Genomic DNA, 22963 nt, shown 5'->3' on the forward strand with positions numbered 1-22963 from the left:
TTCTTGCAATTTTGTTTGTACCTAACAATGTGTTAAAAACTCTATTTTATGGCAGAGGCATTCAGTTGTATGTTCAGGATTTGAAGGTATACTTAATTTCAGTTTTCATAGTATATAAATTTACTATCACACTGGTATGTTAAGGATACCAGGATATCCTTCAAAAGGATATCTTTTGGAAAAGTCCTTTAATTTATTTCTTTTTATTACATAGTCAACAAACTGTTATAAATGTTACATGATATGGCTTCTTCCAATTGCTGCAGAATTTTGCTTGCTTATATAGTCAGTTCAGCTTTTTTCTTGCCTCCATTTTTGGGCTACCGGTGCAAGGAATAGTGAAAGGGAAGAAACAAGGTAACAGCTGCCCGCAAAAATGAAGGAGTAAGCATATGTCTGAGTGTAATCATGTAGCCAACCTGTAGGAGGGAATCAGAGTTCAGTTATTTAAGTTTTTGATATTTCAGTTGAATATCACTTCATTTCCCCTCAACATTACTATTGCAGAGCTTATATAGAAGGGCCAAGGAAAATAGATGAGAGTTTAAATGTTTATTCTGCAAGACTATAGACGTCCACAGTACAATACTCAAGATTAATTTTGTCCCACCCAAAGCATTTGTTGTACAATACATTTTGGAGCATGAAACAAACACCAGTCTGGCCACACAGCAATCAGATGAGATATGCTCTTACTTTGCGATATCTGATTGGTGTACTATACATACAAATAAATAAATCCCTGTGGCCTTTTTTAAGTAACTCTACCAGTTTTCCTCTGAGCAATATTTTTGTCCTCTGCCAAGGTGTTCTTAAAATGTGCCACCAGAGGGCCCACTCTTTTTTTCTTCACTGGAATACATGTCTGTTTCAAGGTATTCTGAAATGAACTCCCAGTGAGGACTGTTTATACAGATTTCCATTCACGGGGTGCTTCCACATGCAAGTAGATCTACTCCATTCAAGGGCCAATTGGCATTCAGAGGCAGGCTCCATTTAACTATCAAGGCTAATAGTTGCTGATGGAGTTTTATGAATCTGGTTTTTCTGTGCAGTTCTATGCTGGTTTACTTTGGAAATAAGTCTTACTGTGTTCCATGGGGCTTATTTCCAGGAAATGTGCATAGGATTGCAGTACTCCCTTCTGAATCTACTGTGTGTCCATTTTGCTGATTGACTCCATGAAATAATTACTTTTTTATCAACTTCCTCTACACCATGCATAATTTTATAAACCTTTTATGCTGCACCATAGTCAACTTCTCCCATCAAACCAAAACACCTTAAAGCCTTAAATCTTTATTTTAGGGAAGTTTATCCAGCCCCCTGTCATTTCAGTTGTTGTTTTTTGTACCCCTTCCAGTCCTTTTTGAATTGTACACAATATTGCAAATGCTACCACACTAGATTTAAACCAAAGAGAGAGACAGTGACTGTTTTTGTTCTTTTAACCTTTTGTGTTTTATTGCTACTGTGTCCTGAGCTGACATTTTCAGTGAGCTATGCACTCAAGCAAATGCATTTTCTCCTCATTAGTTTCAGTTAAGACCCCATTGCTGTGTATAAGACGTTTTGTATTTTTCGCTCTATAGGATGCACTGGACCATAGGAGGGGGAGAACAGGGGAAAAAAAATCTTGTTCTCCCCCTCTAAAACAAGGTGTGTTCAAGGTGCATTCACCCAAAGCCTCCGGAGTTCCCGCTGCACTCTGGAGGCTTTAGGCGGCTACCTTGGAAGCCTGGAGAGCGAGAGGGGTCGGTGCACACTGACCCCTCTCGCTCTCCAGGCTTCAGTGAAGGCAACCTGAAGCCTCTGGAGCGCGGCAGGAGTTCCCTCTGGGCTCCGGAGGCTTCAGGTTCCTTTCGACCTGCTCTTTTGGGCTGGCGGTGGGGGGAAGCTCTGCTTTCCCCCCACCGCCAGCCTCAAAGACCAGGTCAGGGAGCAGTGCAAAGGCGGCGCACCGCCTTCCCGCTGCCCCCTGAGCTTGTGGGGCTGGTGGTGGGGGGAAGTGTTGCTTTCCCCCACTGCCAGCCTCAAAGATCCCTGAAGCCTTTGGAGCGCAGCGCGAGTTTCCGCTGCGCTCCAAAGGCTTCAGGCTTTGGGGACAGCCTTTGGAGCCTCCCTGCCCTGCAGAGGCTTTGCGCAGCCATCCCCAAGCTAGAACAGTGAGACAGAGCGCTCCGCAGTGCTCCGTCTCTCTGTTCTGGCTTCGGGGACAGCCTTTCTGGCCTCTGCAGGGCAGCGGGGTGAAGGCACCCCGTTCACCTGCATAGGCTTTGCGCGGCTAACCCCAAGCTAGAAGAGCGAGACGGAGCACTCTGCAGCGCTCTGTCTCACTGTTCTGGCTTCGGGCTTAGCTGCACAGCCTGTATTCGCTCTATAGGACGCACACACATTTCCCCTTTATTTTTGGAGGGGGAAAAGTACGTCCTATAGAGCGAAAAATACGGTACTCAGAATTGCCTTTGCTATTCTTCTGTTAGTCATTCACCCGGTTTAGAGAGATCTTTCTAGAGTTCATCACAACCTGTGTTGAGTTTCACCACTCTGAGTAATTTTGTGTTATCCACAGTCCTGACAGCTCCACTGCTCACCCTTGGCTCCAGGTTTATGAAGTTAATATTTATGAAGTTAAATAGCATCAGCCTCAACGCACATCCTTTGAGAACCCTACTGCTCCATTGTGAGAACCATCTTTGTACTTTATACTCTCGCCTTCCTGTTCTTTAGCCATGTTAGCAGTTCAGATCACCCCCTTATCTCAAGCTAAGTTTACTTTGCCTTTTGTGACACTATAATGGCTGTATGATTTCTCCTATCTGCTGCTTTTGATCCAAATAATTCTAATTGATTTTAGTCTTTTAACTTGATATTCTCTCTCTCTCTCTCTCACACACACACACACAATTAGCCACCTTGAAAGTGCTAGTTAAAGGGGTACTATCAGTGACCAATATGTGCATGTTCAGTAATTTCATGTTCGTTCTTTTAAGAACTCTCAGGTAATGTGACTGGGTTGCGCTCCAGTGACTTGTTAATTTGTAATTTGTCAGTTAGCTTTAAACATCTTCATTTGATGCCAGTATTGACAAAGCACCTCAGATGCCCTCCAGGATAACAATAGTGTCTGATTTGGATCTCTCTGCAGCTACTACCACAGTGACTAGTGATGCAAAGATTCTGTTTAGCCTCTGCAGTCTCCCTCATTCAGTAATTTTTTTATGCCTTTCACTAAGGTACTGTGTCTCCCTGGTTGGTTTCCTGCACCTGCTGCATTTAAATACATGCTTTGCTCATGCCTTTAGGAGTTTCCTCTTCATTGCTTTAATTGTTTGCTTTCTTGTTGCTTGATTCCCCCGCCCCAACCTTGTGTTCTTTATTTTCCTCATTAGGGCAAGTCTTTCGCTTTTAAAAGTGCAGGTAGCCAGTGTAGTACCCTTCAGTTGCGACTGGACTAGAGCCCCAGGCATCAGCCCCAGGCAGCATGACCAATGTTCAGGGATGGTGGGTGTTGTAGTTAACAACATTTGGAGGGCACCAAGTTGCCTTTTTCTTCACACTGTTGTTTAACCATGCTAGTAGCCTGTTGGACTTGTATGCCACAGGTTAGAAAGGGAATGAACATTTTCTCTGAGTTTCTGTTACAGTGTTTTTAAACAAGCTCCAAGGTTACTGAAGGGATTTGGCATCCTTTCAACTTTCATATTATGTTTTCAGTTCTGCCAGCTACATAAGTCCTGAGGCAACATCTAGCCATTTTGAAAAACAGATTGAAGACTAAAATCACACACAAAGCAGGCAACTCGGGGCAGAGTTAAAAGGCATAGCAGCTTCCTGGAGATGAGCACAAGCAAAGGCCTGGGAGCACAAATGTGTTTTTAGAAGTTGCCAAAATGACATTAACTTTGGCATTTTCCTGAACTCAGAGGGCGCGTGGTTCCACAACACGAACACTACCACAGGAAATGTGAAACTACCCAGTTCCAGGAATGTGAATGTGGGGTTGTAGGTGTGTTTCCCCATCCACATTCTCACCCAGTCATGCAGGACTAAAGACAGCTTGAGGTGAAAGTCTCTCCTAGTTGGCAATGAAATTTGCCAGTGTTACAGGACAAGCCAATATTGGCTGGTTGCCTGGGCAAATGGGATTTATTTTCTCTTTTCTTCTCCTCCCCCTTTCTGTTTCTCCCTCTATCACATGCAGGCTGTTCAGAGGGCAACAAGGTGCCTTTGTTTTCTTTCTTGTATTTGGTCCTTTTGCTAAATCTCGCTTGGTGTGTGGTGCTGTGACATCATTAAGTGTGTATATTGTTAGGTTGCAATGCCCTCCAACAGGTTTCCAGAGCATTTTCTGATAGCAAACTGTGGCTAACTGCATTTCTTTCTTCTTAGAAAATGCTTCATAGTCCATTGCCCCAGATAATTGTTTAATTTCTATTTAGAGATGACACGACAAGGTTTCTATAATCTGGTGTAGCGTTCGTGGGACTTTATAACTTTTTGGAAAATTGTATTTCTGGTTTTGAATGGGTCTGTACCACCTTAAAAATCAAACAAGTGAAGTACATTGAATGTCACAGAAAAGGGACCTTGTATTCCTCTAGTCCCTGTGAGGGCAGAAAGGGAGAGCCAACATGGGGTGCCTACTTCTTGCTGCTATGGAAATCACTGCAGGGTTTTGGGAGCAAACCAAGGGAAAAATTGGATCCAAATCCTTTTTAGTCTCCTGACACCCTTTCAATCTAGGGAGGAAACTGTCAGCCCTATAGCTAGCACAGTGAGAGTGCTCCTCCACTTTTTCTCTCACCTTGCTGGCAAGACCTAGCAGGAAAGTAGATGTGAAAGTTTGTTTGCCTTTCATTCTCCTCTTAAAAAAAGGATTCCAGCCTCATTGAATTCAGTGGGGCTTACATCTCAATAGGCATGCAAGGGATTTTGAACTGTCAATGTCTGAATAGAGAGGTTATCCCCCCCCCCCCAGCTTTTCTGGATTATCTGTCATTTTGTTCCTGGCTGCTTCCTATGCTGCTGCAACTTGCTTGGCTAACAGCTACATATGTTCCTTTTACTGGTGTGTCAGTTACATGCTAGAGATGTATTAATTTTTTTCCAGGGGAATGAGGCAAAGGAACCCTTTATCACATGGGGCTATGAGGCGGGATTTAGGGCCTTATTCCATGATTATAATTTATCCTAATGTGCCCATTAATTCTATTCCAGAGGACTCTACACAGAAAAGGGAAAGACAAAGTAGGGGAAAGGCTAGTCCATGGGGATAATCAACACGATTCCCTCCAGACGTTGTTGAACTCCCAACTCCTATCAGCCTCAGCCAGCATGGCCAGTGATCAGTGACGATGGGAGCTGCAGCTCAACACCCAGAGGACACTACTCTGACTACCCCTGGAATAGACAGTCTAGGGAAGACCGTGAGAGTGAGAGAGGGCCAGGGCTGTGAAGAAAGAAGGTAGGAGGCAAATGCCCAGCCTGCAGCAACCGTGAGCAATATTTTTCCTTATTTATATTGCATTATCCATGTACCTGGCGTTTCACAAAGGTGAGGAGAGGTTGCTTTCTCAAAGGGCTTTACAATAGACAAAAGGGAAACGGAGGAAATGGAAGGATATGAGATTGTTTAACATTTAAACAGATGGTGCTACACAGTTGCTGCTGCTTATTTCCCTTGTGGGTGGGCAACAGTTTACTGTTAATTCCTAAGGATCCCCCCCCCCTTCTAGAGAGCTTGTACCCCACAGGCAAGAGGAAGGATTAAAAAACAAATGCATGCTTTATTTTCCTTTTCCACATACACCTTGAACAGGGTTAAGGAAAACCTTTTTTTGTGTGCTGACTTTTACTATAAAATGAATGAAAGTCCATAAATAGGTTGATAGTGTTTTGGAGGGGAAAACCCAATATGGAATTGGGGTTGAATCCAGTGAAGTCATTGTGTGAGTGGAACAGCTTAACATTTGTGCAACTGAATTTCCCCTTCCTTCTCCTCTCCTAGTGGACTGCCTGCACCCTTTCAAATCTGCTGGGGGGGAAATCAGAGCAGATATAAGGGGATGTGGAGGGGAAGCAGCTGGAGGAGGAGAGGGAAGGGAAGTTCTGTGGCATGAGTGGAGGTCATTCAGTTTGTGCAGTGACCTTGTTGGATACAGATTTTACTCAGCCTTGCTTTTGACAAGAAAGGAATTCTAGCACTCTTTCAATGGAAGGAAGAGGTTGTTTTAAGTTACCTGCAATAGGAGGTCCAGCGAGGACTGCAAGGCCAGCAATGAATGAGGCATGTCCCAAAGCACTGTGGAATCTGGAGGCTCCTACAAACTCTACCTGTTGAAGCAATCAGTGTTATTTATATGTTTTATAAATATTTTCTACACATTGTCCCCCATTTTGAAAACAGTTTGCATGTTCCCTTCATTTGCATGTTTAGAAATACATTTTTAAAGTTAATAATAAAAATAAACTATGTAGCCTCTGCAATTAAGCCATAGGTGACCAATCTCTGACAAAGCCAGTAGAGGCTTATGTAATGTGATAGGAACATGGGTCTTTCTCTGGCATAGACTTGAGCGGGGGTGACAAACCTTTTCCACCCAGAGGGCTACATCCTGACCCTTCACATACCCCAAGGTCTACTTTGACACCTGACTCCCTTATGGTAATGTCAGGTGACAACTTCAGAAGAGCTCACTGTCAGCCCCAATGAGCTTCTTGGTGCCCACAGTGAGTCTCACTTTTTTCATTTGCAGATTCTGTTTGGATTCAAACTGCACCTACAGATGGAGACTTTTCTGCCGCAGACAGGCAAAGCTATCTACAAGGCCAGTCTACAGAAGAAAAATGTCCATTTACAGGTACATAAACTACACTTGGGGACACAGGTGGCGCTGTGGGTTAAAGCCTCAGCGCCTAGGACTTGCTGATCGAAAGGTCGGCGGTTCGAATCCCTGCTGCGGGGTGCGCTCCCGCTGCTCGGTCCCAGCGCCTGCCAACCTAGCAGTTCGAAAGCACCTCCGGGTGCAAGTAGATAAATAGGGACCGCTTACCAGCGGGAAGGTAAACGGCGTTTCCGTGTGCAGCTCTGGCTCGCCAGAGCAGCGATGTCACACTGGCCATGTGACCCGGAAGTGTCTCCGGACAGCGCTGGCCCCTGGCCTCTTAAGTGAGATGGGCGCACAACCCCAGAGTCTGTCAAGACTGGCCCATACGGGCAGGGGTACCTTTACCTTTACTTTAAACTACACTTGCAGCAGACGTACAACTTCAAGTGAGCTTCCTGCCAGCAAGCCTCATTTGATGAGGAACAACCTGAAGCACACTTTAAGTTCCAGATCACAACCATATGTTTACCTATCCCACACTCCTGACCCCATGTATAATATCAGGTGGGTGAGGTTTGGGGGAAATGACTGCACAGAGCAAATTAGGGTCAAATTGTTCTGTGAGTTGGAAGTTCCCCATACCTGGACTAGAGTCATATCTCTACTCCTCTCTGTTTATCCAGTGTTGTACCACTGCATTCTCCCCAGCTCAGTATATGAGGTCAAACCAACCCAAGGCACAGTGGACTATAAATGTATGTAGCTTGCAGTAGAATGGAACAGTCTCATATTTTAGACCTGTGACATGCTTGCTAAAAAGATTGGCTACCACAGGTTTAATCAATCTGAAATTAGAGGGGATGAATAGGAAGGGGACGATTTTCAGCAGGGAGAGGAGAGGGCAATCTAGACTGGGAGAACGTTTCATATCAGAGCCCTACAACTGACCCCCCCCCCCCCGCTCAAGTCAAAGGGGTTCAATTAAGCACACTTTCAAAAATGTAACAAAAGTCATATGTAGTTTGGTTCTGAGGCTGTACAGAAGACTTGTTTATTTAATGCTTTGAAGGAAGAATCGCAGACTCAAAATGCATTGGGTTCAATCAAATAGATCTTCAGAGCATCTGTAAGGTTTTCTCTCTCATGTTCCTATGTATAAATGGAGCCTCAGGTATATCATGTTCAAAGCATTTTTAATTTTCTGGTTTATCCTCTGTGTACTGAAGTAGGTGAAAGTTTTGGATGGTCTGTGCTTTATAATAATTCTGGATTGCTTTGCTATTAGCCTTTTGATAAGTAATTGCTTTCTTCTGCTTACCAGTACAGGAAGTATCAGAGCCAGGTATCCACCACTGAAAATGGCAAAGCCTACAGAATAGGTCATAAGTAATGGGAAGGTTGTAGCAAGAGGACACAGCAGGTTAGTGACACCACAAAAAATGAGGTACATCTTGTGGTAATGATACTTCTTGATCCAGTTCTGATCTGCAATCCAACCAGAGAGCAAAAGGCTGACTGTCTCTGTTATACCTAAAGGGAAGCAGAAAAATAATGAATTTTCAAACAGAATTTGTGTAGTAGAAGCTTTGAAAAACACAGATAAAAGGTCAGAAAGGAAAGAGTTTGTACCCTTTTATTTCTGTAAAATACATGTGAAAATTCAAAATGTCAAGCCCAGAGGTTGGTGGCAGTTTACATGAAAAAAAGAATGTTATTTTACTACCTTTTATTTCTTTAACATTTAATATTTCCTTGCCGAGATCTAATCCTTTTTTTAAAAAAAGGCTTTTGATTTAAAGAACAGTTAAGAACATGCATTAAGTATTGTCAGAAGAATCTTTCTAATTTGTCAATAAAATTGAGGATAGCTCAGTTGTATTTATTTGTGCAATTTTAAAATATCCTCCCAAAATAAAATAAAAACAGCTCAGGAAACTTTCTGTCTTTTTTATGCCACTTCTAATTTAGCTTACTACTTGGTATTCTTATGAAAACATCAGTGGCTCACATTGATTGTTTTTGTTTTTGTTCAGGACTAATTTGTTGATCTGCTTAATTGAAAGGTAAGTGCCATCCATTAGAATTTTGTATTCCATCACTACTAATTGCCAACAGTGATATCCTGGTAATCTACCCATGGGGGGTGTCTCAGGAATTTCCAGATTGTTATATGCCATTTGTGAAATATTTTATGAACAAATACTAAAAATATTTTCAAAGCCCTGGCTGTCTTTTCCCCTCCTTTCATTTTACAACAAAGTGTACTGGCTGCAGTCTAGCAAACTTGTTTATGTAGAAGGTTACATGTATATATGCAGCCAGTTTCTTTGTGTTTTGTTTTTCTGTTAAGAGAAAGTTTTCACATTTGAAATTATGGCCATTTGCCATTACCTTCAGTCTGCATGTCTCATATTTTGTATCCCTGCTCAGTAACTAGCTTTCTTAAAACAATCACTTAGTTGCATGCAATTGCTGGGTTAGGGCCCAAGTCTCCAACTCCTACCTCTCAAAATTGCTTGCTGACAAGTACATTTGCCACAGATGTCACTCCCTTCATATGCCACTCTTGGCCTTTGGTTGGCAAATTCCAGATTGGAGGGAAGGGGAGTATTTTGGGTGGGTGACTGGCTTTGGGCTTGGAACTTCTACTTGCTGATCCCTATTATGTATCATTGTCTTACAATGGGAGACAATGGCTTCATTTAATAAAGTCTTTTTAATTACTGGAGTTTGTTTCTTATTTCATAATACAAATATCAAATGGGGAGGGGAACAGATTCTGTTCAGAACAATTTACTTAGAAGTTGATAAAGACAATTTTTAAGAAATAGATGAGGTGGCAGATTAAACACACCAGTTGGCATATAAAACACACATTTGAGACAAAGAGATGAGATATATTCCATTATTCAGTGTACTGTATTTACTATTAACATCACTCTTTTACATTCTTGATGGCTGCAGCACACTAGTGTCAATGTTTCTAGGGAGCTATTTATTAATCCAAAATCATATTCAGTTTTCCCAGTATCATTTCTGTTGTGTTGTAAAAAAAAATTATCGTTTCTTGTATTGCTATGAGATCTTTTTATAACTAATATTTTGATTTCATACTTAAAAACAACAGGTCTTTGGGTTGTGTGTTTTTTAATAGAGTTGTATGTTGAGCAATAAGCAGTGTTACATTTCTTTTCTACAGGAATTGGTTTCTCTTCACCCAAAGTGAATTATTAGTGAAGCTGTCATGCAGAGATCTTAAGAAAGCCACTTTAAAAGTTGAGTTTTTCTTACCAGCCACTGAAATGATGTAAGCAGTATCCATTGGCTCGATGCCCAGTGTTTTAGCTCTGGCTGCAAGGTGGAAAGTGGGGATAAAGTAGGCTAGCTGGCTGAAGAGAAAAGACCATGTAAAAATGTAGAAGAAAGGGTTTTTTAGCTGGGAAAAATCAACATGGCATTGCTTGCAAGAAAAAGGCTGTGGCTTGGAATTTCCCTCCTTGTTTGTTGGAAAGCAGTTTTGATTACCATTCCGATTGGGATGTTTGTTTTTGTGGCTCCCGTTCTCTGGCACTTCAGAACATTTGTCATTTTCTGGGGCTAATTGTAGTTCAACATGCTGTAGATTGTTCATACTGATGCATTCATGATCGAGGGGATCTGCTCTGTTCGGTTCTGTGGTGCCAATTTTATCTTGGCTGTCTTCAGTGGTCTCTACAATTTTTAGGTGCACAGGTGTTTGTTTGTCTTCATGTTTAATACTTACAACTTTCTTTTTCATCATGTTAATTGGTCGTAGTAGCATGCTAGAAGGAACAAGGTTCAACATCACGCCACCATATATCAGTAGGGCACCTAAATAATGAGACAGAGATTGAGATGTGACATTCTGCTGCAATAACAGGGAAATAGAAATGTTAATAAATTTGATTAGCACCCCCTCTGAAGGAACTTTTGGTGACTTTCAGAGGGTCTAAAATAAGTTACTTTTCAGTCATGCTGGGAGAATTGGCATTCTTTAAGGCAAAATATCAGAGGCTTTTCTACTTCCTTCCCAGGACTCCCCAAGGAGTCTTCTTCCACTTGCAAAAGGCTTTCCTGGTACGGAGATGATTTGGGCCTTGAATTACAAAGACGTACACAGGAGTACCCCAAAGCTATGCACTTGTTCCTTTAAGGAGCAAAGCACACTCCCTCAGTGCTACTCTCTAGACTTGTCTTTGCAGGTGGGAATGAATCTACTAATAAAGTGCCTTCCTGACCAGGAAGATACCATGGTCAATAGTATAAAAAGCCACTGAGAGATTGAATAAGAGTAGCAGGGTTGCACTCCCCTGTCCCACTCTCAAAGCTGATACACATAAGGTGGTAATTACCATGAAATGTGGGAAGTGAAAGCTACCAACCTTGCCATCCATACGTTTCTATCAGGACTTGAACAAATGGTGTGAGTATAACACTCAGTCCCATTCCTGAACGGCCGATTGCATTGGCTAGAGCCAGGCGTTTCTTGAAGTACTTGACAATCATCACAGCTGCTACCTGATACAAGCTAGCAAAACCCAATCCTAAAATGAAAAGAAACACATAAGAAAGATGCTCCTTCTTCTGGGCCCATCCGAAGGGTGGTAGGCAACCCTAGATTTGGGTGCCACACAACGAAAGGAGATGGAGGGAAGCTTCTGTCGTACAGGCTCAAGTCATTGAGTGAGTGGAACTATTTTGTTGAATACAGCCCAAAATGTAACATCTTTATATTTTAATAAGCATATATAATTCTTTTTTTTTAAGGGGAGGCCATGTGCAACAAAACATTTTTGTCTACCTACTGGGGCACATATGAATGAAAGGGGGCACTTGCCTGTAGGTGCCTCCAGTAGCCCAACAGGCAGAGTACCTCCCTTAACTTTTTCTAAATTGGGCCCTGTGTCTCAGCAGTGCAGGGAGACCATTATTCATTCTGGTGGGGAAGGCCTTTGCAAAAAATAAACAACCCCCCCCCACCCAACATTAGCCTGACTGTTACTCAGTTTTTCTATTTCCAGTTAGACTTTTCTGTTACTGTGGCTGATTTTTAAAAATATGGTCAAGGTACGCTCACCTGTCAGGAATCCCATAGACACACAAAGAAAGGGGATGTTTGTGGCCAATATGCTGATAAGACAACCAATGCCAACCAGACAAGCCCCAATCACTGATGCTGGTCGTTCTCCTATAATTTCACATACTACGGTTACCAGTGGTGCTGCAACAGAGAAGAAAAACAGCATCATGGTGGCTTGGGGAAAGGGGTACAACTGGCAGAAGGAGAGACTTGGAGGTAGGCATTTTTGCCAGTTTTAGGGAATATTGAACCTGGCATATGCTTAACTTTTGGAAACTCTATAATAGAGCTGTCAGGAGAATGTTTTCTGCTGCCTAAACAGAGCTGAGAAAAAAAACTTGCTTCAACATGGCTGATGAGAGGAGTCCTTAATATTAGTGGAGTTACTTATCACATGTGTATCCTCTTTTCTCCACGGAGTTCAGAGTCGTATGCATGGCATTTCCCCTTTTTGTCCTTCTGTGTGAGATAGATGAGGCTGACAGACAGTGATTAACCCACTAAGTTCTGTGGGCAGCGTGAAGATTTCAGTGCAGGTGTCTCCAATTTAAGTCCGGCACTATCCACTACATCAGGGGTGGCCCAAAGGTGGCCTGGGATCTACTGGTTTATCTCTGGGCAATTTGTGGGAGACCAGCAGCAGTTTATGTCCTTCCTTGCTCCACTGGGGAGACCTTAGGGTTCAAGGAAAAAATTAAGCAGATCCCCAAAACCTGAATTTTGCCACCATATTGACAGTGTGGATGCCGTTGATGTGCATCTATACTAAACAGTAATTTACACATTGTCTGTTCTTACATCCTGGTCTTAGATGCTTATAAGCTTTCAAGTGTTTTCAAGACGGCTGTATACATAGGTTAACGATAGTAGTTACTTAGGCTTTGCTTTCTTATTGTAAGCAGCCCATGGGGCAGCAAACAAATGCCGCACATGTGCAAAAAGTTCCACTAAAAGTGTTTCAGGACTATTTCTTCAAATAAAGTATGTCTTCACCAAGTCATATTCAACCGTATTTGTGCTAACCTGCTAGGAATCGAAGTGAGGACATGATAGAGCCAATCCAGCTGATTTGTTCAGAAGAACCGCCAACATGCTCTTGAAAGGCCACAAAGAAAATGGCAAAGTTTTTCACTGTTCCCATTGTAGATACATTTACCTTAAAAGAAACAAAACATTCAGTAAAATTGAAGCACATGTATTGCCTGCTTCCACTTGTCCCTGCCCTACAGAATGTAGCATTTTCCATTTTTAGAATAACACCTCTTATTCCCTGGGCAAATTTGTGATGGCTTTTAACTTTGGATCAATCACAGTTGATATGAAAGTAAATGAAATGGTGCTGAACTCCATTGAGATTTCCCAATCCAGAAATTAGCTGACCTAGGAGAAAAAGTAGCCTGGGAGGAGAGGAATGGGAAGAGAGGGATGGATGGTGCAACATCCCTCCCAACTCTCCACTTCTCATTCCCTGACCCATCCACTGTGCTCAATTTATGGCTTTTAAGCAAGCATTGAAAGACACAGATTTGCAGCTGGTGGACTAGTTCCATCCTGGCAAATTGAAAGGGAAATTTTGCTATGCATGAGTATTGAAAGTGTCCCATAGGCTGCCAAGGAAGTTCCCAAGGGGGAGAGTTCTTACTGGGAATGGCTTTAGTAAGAGAGCCCTATCAGTGCAGACCAGCACTGAAAGGGAGCCCTACTTGCCAAGGAGCAATTGGGAGCAGACTTTTAAGCTCAAGGTTGCTCCTTTTCAGCCATGTCTCTACCTGCCTACATAGGTTGTCCAGTGCTGGGTAGATGGGTCTGGTCTGGGGAAATGTCTCACAGACAATATTGGGACCCCTGCTGGGTCTGTGGTCTCCCCCACCACTCTGTGGTTGTAAAATATGAGGTGGGAGATTTAATCTCATGGCGTGCACCCCTCCCCTTAATGTTTCTCTTCTTGGCTATTAATATGTTTTGGGGGGTTGAGCATTCAAATTGTCCCCCCCCCCGCTGCCCCCAGTTTTATTCTGTGGCTTCTGAAAATGTACAGAGTGGCATCCAACTAAGTGGTTGCATGCATGGAACAAAGTCCACCCGTGCAATGGAACACTGCCCCTATGTACTCCCTGCACCTCCTTAAATTTGTGGGGAGGGTTAAGAAACCCCAGAAAAGTCGACAGTAAGGTCTTATTTCATGTGCGGACCTCATTCCCTGTGCAAATACCCCCATTTTTTTTTACATAAAATGCAATATACATAAAGGTGAAGGACTAGCTCAGTGGCGGAGCATTAGTCTCCCATGCAGAAGATTTCAGTTTCAATCCCTTGTGTCTCCTGCCTGAAACCCTGGAGAGCCTCTGCCAGTCAGTGTAGAGAATACTGAACTGGCCCGGTATAAGGGAGCTTCCAATGTTCCATAACCAAACCTCCACAGACTTTGTTACAATTCTTACTTACCAGAAAAAAGTTAAGCACAATCATCCACCCCCAGCCTCCATCGGGAGCTTCTGCACCGTCGTGTTGTTTGGTGCTTTCTTCAGCTTCTGGCTCACCCTCTGTTCTCTCCATTCCTGCTGCAGATTTGAGCTCCAGCAAGTAGCTGCAATTGACTTTGTTAAAGGGCTCTTACACCCAAAAGATAATAGTCCACATTGCTGACAAACCCTCAAAATAAAAGCTGCCATTGCTGCTTTAACACGGTCTGCAGTTTTTCAACTTAAACATTAACCCAATGTTTTTAAACACTAAAACGGTGGTATCACCCTAGTGAACAAGATGGACCTCTTAATTTTACTGCCTTTCTAGTTGTTTTTACTGCTTTGACATTAAAAGAAAAATATATCAGAGTGGTTTTGTTTTTTTAAAGCTCTGTGGCGGTTAAGGGGTATTTTTATCAGCTCAGACTTTTGCAGCAAGATCCTTCTGCTTGACAAGGGAAGCCTCTGAAGTAAATGTCAGAAACTGTCCTGTATTGTGAGTCACACAACTGCTGCCTCTCAGGGAAAAGGCTTCTGAATTGACCCTAGTACATCCTGGGCTGGAAATAACACAAAAAGGCTTGTCTCCATAGTGCTTTGCTGAAGCCTGGGCTCTAGCATGTCTTGCATGCTTTTTAATTCAAACTCCAGGTTTCCCTTTCATCTTAATTGTGCTTTGGTCTCAACTCTTGCTTTCAGCATACACCTGGTGAGCAAAAAATTCAGGCATCCAGTAGGCATTAGTTTAAGGAACAGCCCCAGCACCTGAAAAGAAGGCTTGTTGAAGAGGACAAGAAGCAGTTGCTGTTCTTCTGCACAGGCTTTTTAAGCAACTGCTTGCTGCCTCAGCTAACTTCTACTAGACCCTGCTTATTTACTAGCTTCCCCTGCTCAGGTCCCTCTCCCCACCAAGGTGCGCTAACAGCAGAGGCAGGAGCCTGGCCATGCCTCCCACATTCTTAATTCCTTCCTGCTAGAGAGTTCAGGAGCAAGGCAGGATTCATTTATACAGAATTGTTGAATTGTAGAGTCGGAAGGGACCACAAGTGTCATCTAGTTCATGAGTAGGCAAAGTAAGGCCTGGGGGCCAGATCCACCCCAATCGCCTTCTCAATCCAGCCCACGGACGGTGTGGGAATTAGCGTGTTTTTACATCAGTAGAATGTGTCCTTTTATTTCAAATGCATCTCTGGGTTATTTGTGGGGCCTGCCTGGTGTTTTTACATGAGTAGAATGTGTGCTTTTATCTAAAATGCATCTCTGGCTTATTTGTGGGGCATAGGAATTTGTTCATTTCCTCCCCCCACCCTCCAAAAATATAGTCCGGCCCACCACGTTTTGAGGGATGGTGGACTGGCCTACAACTGAAAAAGGTTGCTGACCTCTGTTGTGGGGCATATGAATTCATTCATTTTTTTTTCCAAAATATAGTCTGGCCCCCCACAAGGTCTGAGGGACAGTGGACCAGCCCCCTGCTGAAAGTTTGCTGACCCCTGTTCAACCTCCTGCAATGCAGGAATCTTTTGCCCAAATTAAGAGTCTCATGCTCCACTGACTGAGCGATCCCTTTTGTTCAGTGTTCCATTTTAAATGCCTGCCTGCACCTGTAGAAGCTATAAAGAGAGCCTACAGTGCCAGTACCCCCACTAGGAACTGTGTGTTTGGACTAGTTATGCAATGTTCTTTGGTATGAAAGTAAATAATTGCAAAATAACCGTGACAGGTCAAAACACTGGCCATTTCCTCTTAATGGCTCCGTTGTACCTTTAAAATAAGAAACCCTGCATGTTTGAAGGTCAGCAGCTGAAACCTAGCTTCAGAGGAAGCCCTCTGTACCCTGATTATAAGAGTCTTGATATCATTGGCGAAAACAATGTCTTTTTTCCTACAAGTGGATTGAGCCAGTGCCCCTGGAGGTAAAGCCCTTGTCCTGGCTCACTTTGAATTATTATTATTATTAAAGAAATAGCTCAGCATACCACCATCGGCATGAATTTATTTGATTTTTAGATTACACAATAAAAAATATTCCCTAGCACATGAAAAGGTAGCTTGGTTTTCATCTTGAGGAATATAATAATAATAATAATAAATTTTATTTATATCCCGCCCTCCCCAGCCGAAGCCGGGCTCAGGGCGGCTAACAACAATCAAATATTAAACAGTCAAATAATCACACATTCTAAAAATATTTCATTGTAAAATTAATTAAAATCAAATTAATGGCAACCAATTAAGCAAAATTCTGTGCAGGTTGCCAGAGGAGGGAGTCAGGCTGCGCCCTGACCAAAGGCCTGGTGGAACAACTCTGTCTTGCAGGCCCTGCGGAAAGATGTCAGATCCCGCAGGGCCCTAGTCTCTTGTGACAGAGCGTTCCACCAGATTGGAGCCGCAGCCGAGAAGGCCCTGGCTCTAGTTGAGGCCAGCCTAACTTCTCTGGGACCTGGGACCTTGAGGATGTTATTATTTGCAGACCGTAGGTTTCTCTGTGGGGCATACCAGGAGAGGCGGTCCCGTAGGTACAAGGGTCCTAGGCCGTATAGGGCTTTAAAGGTTAAAACCAGCACCTTAAACCTGATCCTGTACTCCACTGGGAGCCAGTGCAGCTGGTATAGTACTGGATGAATGTGATCTCGCAGCGAAGACCCCATAAGGAGTCTCGCTGCGGCATTCTGCACCCGCTGGAGTTTCTGGGTCAGTCTCAAGGGCAGCCCCACGTAGAGCGAGTTACAATAATCCAGTCTGGAGGTGACCGTCGCATGGATCACAGTGGCTAGGTCAGGGCGAGAGAGATAAGGGGCCAACTGCTTAGCTTGGCGTAGATGAAAAAATGCCGCCTTTGTTATAGCTGTAATCTGCGCCTCCATAGAGAGGGAGGTATCGAAGATTACACCCAAACTCTTAACGGACGGTGCTGGCACTAATTGCACCCCCGCAAGAGATGGGAGTTGCCCCCTCAATCCCATATCGTCCCGCCCCAGCCAGAGGACCTCTGTCTTCGAAGGATTTAACTTCAACCGGCTCCCACGTAACCATCCAGCCACAGCTTCCAGACATCTGGTCAGTGTGTCTGGGGCCGAGTCAGGATGGCCATGTGATATTTCCTTCTTTAAACAAGTATCCATAAAAATAAATTTATTTATTCAAGTATTCTAGGTTAGAAATGTGTTCTTGTTTTTTTAAAAAATAAAAACTACAGAAATTTGATTAAGTTTTATCCCCCCGGGGTAAAAACTTCATTTTACAGCAGTTACATCCAAAATACAAGTTGGATTGTATTTTTCATGCAGTGTATGATGCACAAGGTAAGGCATTTAATCATATAATTGTTTTGATATGCTCATTAGTAACCACCTTTAGATGGTACTGTTGCTACTATTTCAGTCCCTTTCCACCACAACATTTGCACAATGAGCAGAGATGCATACATAAAAGGAATATAGATAAACAGCACCATATTCTAAACAGGGAGCATGTTCTCTCTCAACTACAAAGGTATAAGTACGTCATCTACTAAACAATAATTTCCTGTAGAGAGAGAGCAAGGTATGTATGGATTCTGTGCATATTTTATAATTACATCTCAAAAGCAGGTGCAGGCATATGATAGAATGCTCATATTATTCAAATAATCGGTTTTATAGGGTAAAGATCCTTACTCAGGCTTGTAGAGTATGATTTGAAACTGCAGAAGCAGCTATCAGAGGCTCAGCAGCAAGGAGCCTGTGTAGAATGTCAACTACTTCACATGAATTAGATCAGTGTTTTCCAAACTTGGCCCTCCCATCATCCCTAGCTAGTGGTCAGGGATGATGGGAGTTGTCCCAAAATAGCTGGAGACCCAAATTTGGGAAACACTCGATTAGATTAGAAAGGGAAATGGAGCAGAGGGTAATGAACCTTGGCATACTCCACACAACTACCACAAGGGACCCACTTTCCAGAACCTCCCTACCAGGTAGGAACAATCAGGACAGCTTCAAATCCAAACCCAGACAGATGGTCCAGGAAAATATGGTTAATAAGGAAAGGTTGAAAGGAGAATCAACAGGATCACCTTCATCTTGTATTTTCTGGCATAGTAATCCGCTAGAGCAGCTAATACATTTTACTTCAACTGGGATGGAAGCTAGATTGAAAAGGATTCTGTTATGTGTCGTGGCTATCCTGCTGCCCTTCATCCTAGGATTAGGTTGTACTTGAGAGAGTGTTCTGATGAGCACAAACCCCACATTCCACACTTGACATGAGTCCCTGCACTATTTTCTTACACATTGTAGTCATGTGCCTTTTTTTAGTGTTACATTTCTGGCTCTATTAACACTTTCCATTGAGTTAACCTATGGCAGAGTTTGGTCTGAAATGTATTGGTCCTCAGGACTCCAGAGGGGATTCAGATTTGTTCGTTCTTAGGATATCCTAAATGCTAGATGTACAGGTCTCTGGAATTAGAACATAAAATCAAAAATTGTAGAGCTGGAAGGGACCGCGAGGATTGTCTGGTCCAACGTCCTGCAATGCAGGAATCGTTTGCCCGTGGAGCTTGAACCTGCAACTCTGAGAGTCCCATGCTCTACTGACTGAGCTATCCCTGATTCATGAAATAGCCAGGTTTACTATCAACCCTGTGTGTATCAGCTAGTGGAATTCAAGAAACTCAGAAGAGAGAGCTTTACAAACGGTAGCTAATACACTGCCATCAGCTAACAAGCAGATGACACAAAACAGTTTGTCTCATTAGTCATGCAACTATTATGGTCAAGTCCCTTTTAAATATGTGATTGTTAGTTTTGTACATAGAAGGAAGCTCAGTATACCAAACAACTGCATTTTCTTAAGACAAGTGAATGTCATTGCCTGGCTAGACACACCAAATAAAACAACATTAAGTCAAACGGTAGTGAACAAGCAGTGTGTTCTAGTTTGTTTATTTATTGATTTATTTATTGAGTATTGGGGCCACCTGACAAGGTCTCTCCCCAGCCATGTAACAGGAAAACATTCCACACATGATAATATGAAATGGCACAAGTTCAGAGCAATTAAGATTCCATACCAACTTGGGAGAATGTTTACAGTCCAATCCAGCTAGGTTCTACCTAGTGATACTGGATATTCAACCTGTATTAATCTGTAGAAGAGTAGTCCACAAAGGTGCATAAATGTTGAAGAGCAAGGAGTATTGTGGATGTATAAGGTTAAGATGCCATTTTGTGTACTGCTACTGTGATGCCATCATGCTTCTGGATCATGATATTGCTGAAAGAAACAGAAGGTTTGTTTTTAAACACACCACTTTCATAGAATGAAACAAGTCCCAAATGTTCACCAAAATAACTGCAGCCCACTGTTGTTGCCTTTAGATTTGTTGCTTTTCATATTACACATAGCTTCTCTTCGCTTGTCATCATTAGTAATACAGCTATAGACATTTTGATGACACCCCTTTAATCACCATTATTTCAAATATTAGCAAAATCAGGTAGACTTTAAACCCATAATTATTTATTAAACCTTTTTCCTTGTAAACCTTATCAGTGCCCTATTTGGGCATTGGCTCTACTCACATGTTAACCAACATGGGAGTTGGGGTACATCACCACCTTTAGAGCACTTCAAAAGTTTTGAGGCTCCACACACACAATTTAAAGCCCTGTGCAACTGGAGATCTAAATCCACAGGGAGACTCTGTAAGTAGAAGCTTCCCACCTCAGACCTTCACCTTCAAATTCATGGAAGGCTCCAAATGTGGTCATGGTGGCATGCTGGAGGGGACAAGGCTTGGAAGCACACCCCTGCTTACAAGAAACTTGACACTTAAAATAAGGCTTAAACCAACCTTATATTTGTGAACTAGTCTGGTACCCATTTCATGCAGGCAACTGATTGAACTGGCAGAGGAGGGATGGTACACTCCATCCCTCATCAGCGCCCAACACAGAATGCAGCTCTTCACCCCTGCCAGCCCCAGGCAGACTAGTAACTGGGAGGTGTATTACAAGGCTGCAATAAGTATAGGTTTAAAGCCTAAAATTAGTCCTACAGAACTCCAAAGTCAGTGAAGCCACATACACCAAGGAAGAATCTTTCAATTTATTCCATGATATCAGCATCCTAAACAGATGATCCTATTTCCTCTTATGTTTGCCACAACCCATTAGCAGAAGAGAGCAAATTATTCCGTAGCAGAGGGGAAACTACAAGGACGAGGCTCTTGCAACATGCAATATGATCAAAGGAGGGTGCAGCGCTATAGCTAAGAAAAGTAGGAAAAACAATAACCTACTTCCCAGCTACACTGAGAGCCTGATGGCAAAACACATTAACTGAGGCTAGTTAAGATCTTTGTGTCTTCTTTACTCTTAAGAGTACTTTTGCAAGTTGGCTCAAATTCCAAGAACAAAAGATCAGAAATTGAAGTTGTTCTTTCCAAACAAGTTACCATGCACATGGAAGACAGTATCCAGAGAGCATCAAGGATTAACCAATTTATCCATATGAGAAGGCAACTTAAGAATGGGCCTGTCATGTCAGTTAATTTGTCTTAAGTAAAGGAAGTCATAGCTCCAAATACACATACCCAGTATCTGATTCGAGGCACACCACAGGAATATCTGTTGGATCAGACGTCAATTTGGCTGCTTGCTGGGCTAGAACAGATATCACACCTGCATGTTCATCTGAGAGGGTACCACGACCTAGAAGACAATGGTTTATCATTTAAAATGAGTAAAGAAATACAGGATGTGGTCAGTTCAGGGATGCAAAACAAAAAATGCTGACTGAAAAGGGGGAAACCAAATGTAGTCCTTAACCAGAGAATTTTCAATTCCATAAACTGAAAATAATAACAAAGAATGGATGCCAGTTGCAGTATTATGGAAACTTGGCAGTTACAAAGTAATAATTAATGTTTTTCAGGCAATCATCAAAGTGCTAGGATTTTACATTTTAATGAATATTTTTACACAATACAACATTTAAACCACATTAAATGGGCTCTTAATTTCCCCCATCAAATATTTCAAATTAAATATATGAAAGTACTGAGACAAAAAATCTGAAAGTACTGAGGGGTTTTTTAAAGCTTTGTTTACTTAATATATGTAAAATAAACATACTAAGTTGCATCACTCTCTAAGGCAACAAAAATTTCCTGATGCAATTTACCCTAATGGGCAAATATTTTTTTCCAAATAAAAAATATTTAGAAAACCCAAATAACTATTCCTTTCCTACTTCTTCTGCCCTTCTTCCTCACTCCCATTCCATATCCCATTTTAGCACCCTTTCCCCATATTTCCTTTTCCCCCTGCCTGCCCGCTATCTGACAGTCTGACTTCTTTACAGCTGCTAGGGAATGGTTAAATGAAGGCCAAGAAGGTCTCAGATATAAGGAACATCTGTCAAGTTTTCTAGAACAGAGATTTTATAGAGGCAGCCTTAAGAAACAGAGCCATTTGAGGAAGAAAGATGATATGCAAGATCTGTTAGTGTTGTTGCATAAGAAAGTGAAGAGTGTGCATAGCGGGTTACGGTATAAATGAGCTGAATCAAGAGAGGAGAAGTAAGTCCATGCCTTGCCAAAGTGATCCCTGTGTCATCACTTTTACAGGTCACCTTTAAAGAAAACTAATAGCAAGAATTTTGTAGCTGTGTTGGGTTAGTGATTATTAACTAGCAGTACGTTTTAATTTGTGAAGCCTTCACAAATCTTAAATAGAGGCGTTCAGAAGATACAGGAGCATCCATTACTGATTTACTTGAAGCTAGCTGGCTGATCTAAAGTCACTCACTATAGCTGTGCACTTTAGAACCGTGCAATACAAGGAGATTGTATTAAGTTTTACAAGTTGTCTAGATAGCAATGCAACTACCACATAAGCAAGCAATAGGAGGTCTCTTATTAGACTCTCTTTGCTGTTAATGCTATAACTACCAATCAGACTTTTAAATAATTTCTTTGTATACACAGCACTTTAGATTAAAACAAGGTTTTAATCATTGCCTAATTTAAACTAGTAAAAACGATGCTCAGAATTTATGTAGATCTCTTTTCAGGCACCATCTTGAGGACATTTGGCACAAAGGGAGGATATAGATGCCACAGACACATTTATCACTGCTTTTCAGTTACATATGTAACTTATGCACATACACCCAACCATTGCTTCCCCCCCCCAAAAAAAAAATGTTGAGGGGTACTCTCATTTTCCTACTCATCTTGAAATACTGCCCCTCAATGAGGCCAAAGTTAGATTCACACCAGCCACCCCACTAAGTTCCCAGTTGTGGACAAACGTAGCATTTTGGTAAAGAAACCGTCTGGGTTTCTTCTCTTACCAAATAAGTGTATCTCATTAATTCAATAACAGACCAGGCTAGGTGCTTGAAGAGCTCTACCTTGGTCTGACACTAGGAGGAGACGAGAGGAGAGAACAAGTTGAGGGAGAACCACAGAGGAAGGCAAGGGATCTTCAAGGGGGTAGCAAGCTATTTTTAAAAACACAGGCAGCATCTTGGACGTCATGGGAACATGCGGCAACAAGGTGTCGGCGTTACTTACA

The 22963-nt window shown here is 42.4% G+C and overlaps 2 protein-coding genes and 1 long non-coding RNA gene across 3 annotated transcripts; 1 reads left to right on the plus strand and 2 right to left on the minus strand.

Moving 5' to 3' along the window:
* Window positions 1-291: 291 nt before the first annotated feature.
* SLC16A4 (solute carrier family 16 member 4) lies at window positions 292-16465 on the minus strand (the record flags this gene model as incomplete). Its single annotated transcript, XM_081916159.1, has 8 exons — window positions 14377-16465; window positions 12955-13087; window positions 11929-12072; window positions 11234-11395; window positions 10122-10682; window positions 8149-8360; window positions 6243-6336; window positions 292-419 (listed from the first exon to the last, which is right to left on the minus strand). The coding sequence occupies exons 1-8, from the start codon at window positions 14485-14487 to the stop codon at window positions 292-294; spliced, it is 1545 nt and encodes a 514-aa protein (XP_081772285.1). The 5' UTR covers window positions 14488-16465.
* On the plus strand, window positions 2405-9558 carry LOC309372527. The gene is made up of 4 exons (XR_014169542.1): window positions 2405-2683; window positions 5221-6863; window positions 8152-8250; window positions 8864-9558. It is a non-coding gene; the product is annotated as an uncharacterized lncRNA (long non-coding RNA).
* Window positions 16466-19308: 2843 nt separating the features above from the next.
* LAMTOR5 (late endosomal/lysosomal adaptor, MAPK and MTOR activator 5) lies at window positions 19309-21131 on the minus strand. Its single transcript, XM_081916126.1, has 2 exons — window positions 20977-21131; window positions 19309-19655 (listed from the first exon to the last, which is right to left on the minus strand). Exons 1-2 carry the CDS (start codon window positions 21114-21116, stop codon window positions 19595-19597), a joined length of 201 nt encoding a protein of 66 aa, XP_081772252.1. The 5' UTR covers window positions 21117-21131; the 3' UTR covers window positions 19309-19594.
* Window positions 21132-22963: the final 1832 nt, after the last annotated feature.

The sequence above is a fragment of the Podarcis melisellensis genome (assembly GCF_964234715.1).
Source record: "Podarcis melisellensis genome assembly, chromosome: 6".
Classification (NCBI taxonomy): Eukaryota; Metazoa; Chordata; class Lepidosauria; order Squamata; family Lacertidae; genus Podarcis; species Podarcis melisellensis.

Coding starts and splice junctions, on each gene's coding strand:
- LAMTOR5 (XM_081916126.1), bottom strand. CDS start 21,116: ATGATAAACCATTGTCTTCTAGGTCGTGGTACCCTCTCAGATGAACAT. Junction 19,656..20,976: donor TGCCTCGAATCAGATACTGG/GTATGTGTATTT, acceptor TGTTTCTTTCAG/CAATATCATGATCCAGAAGC.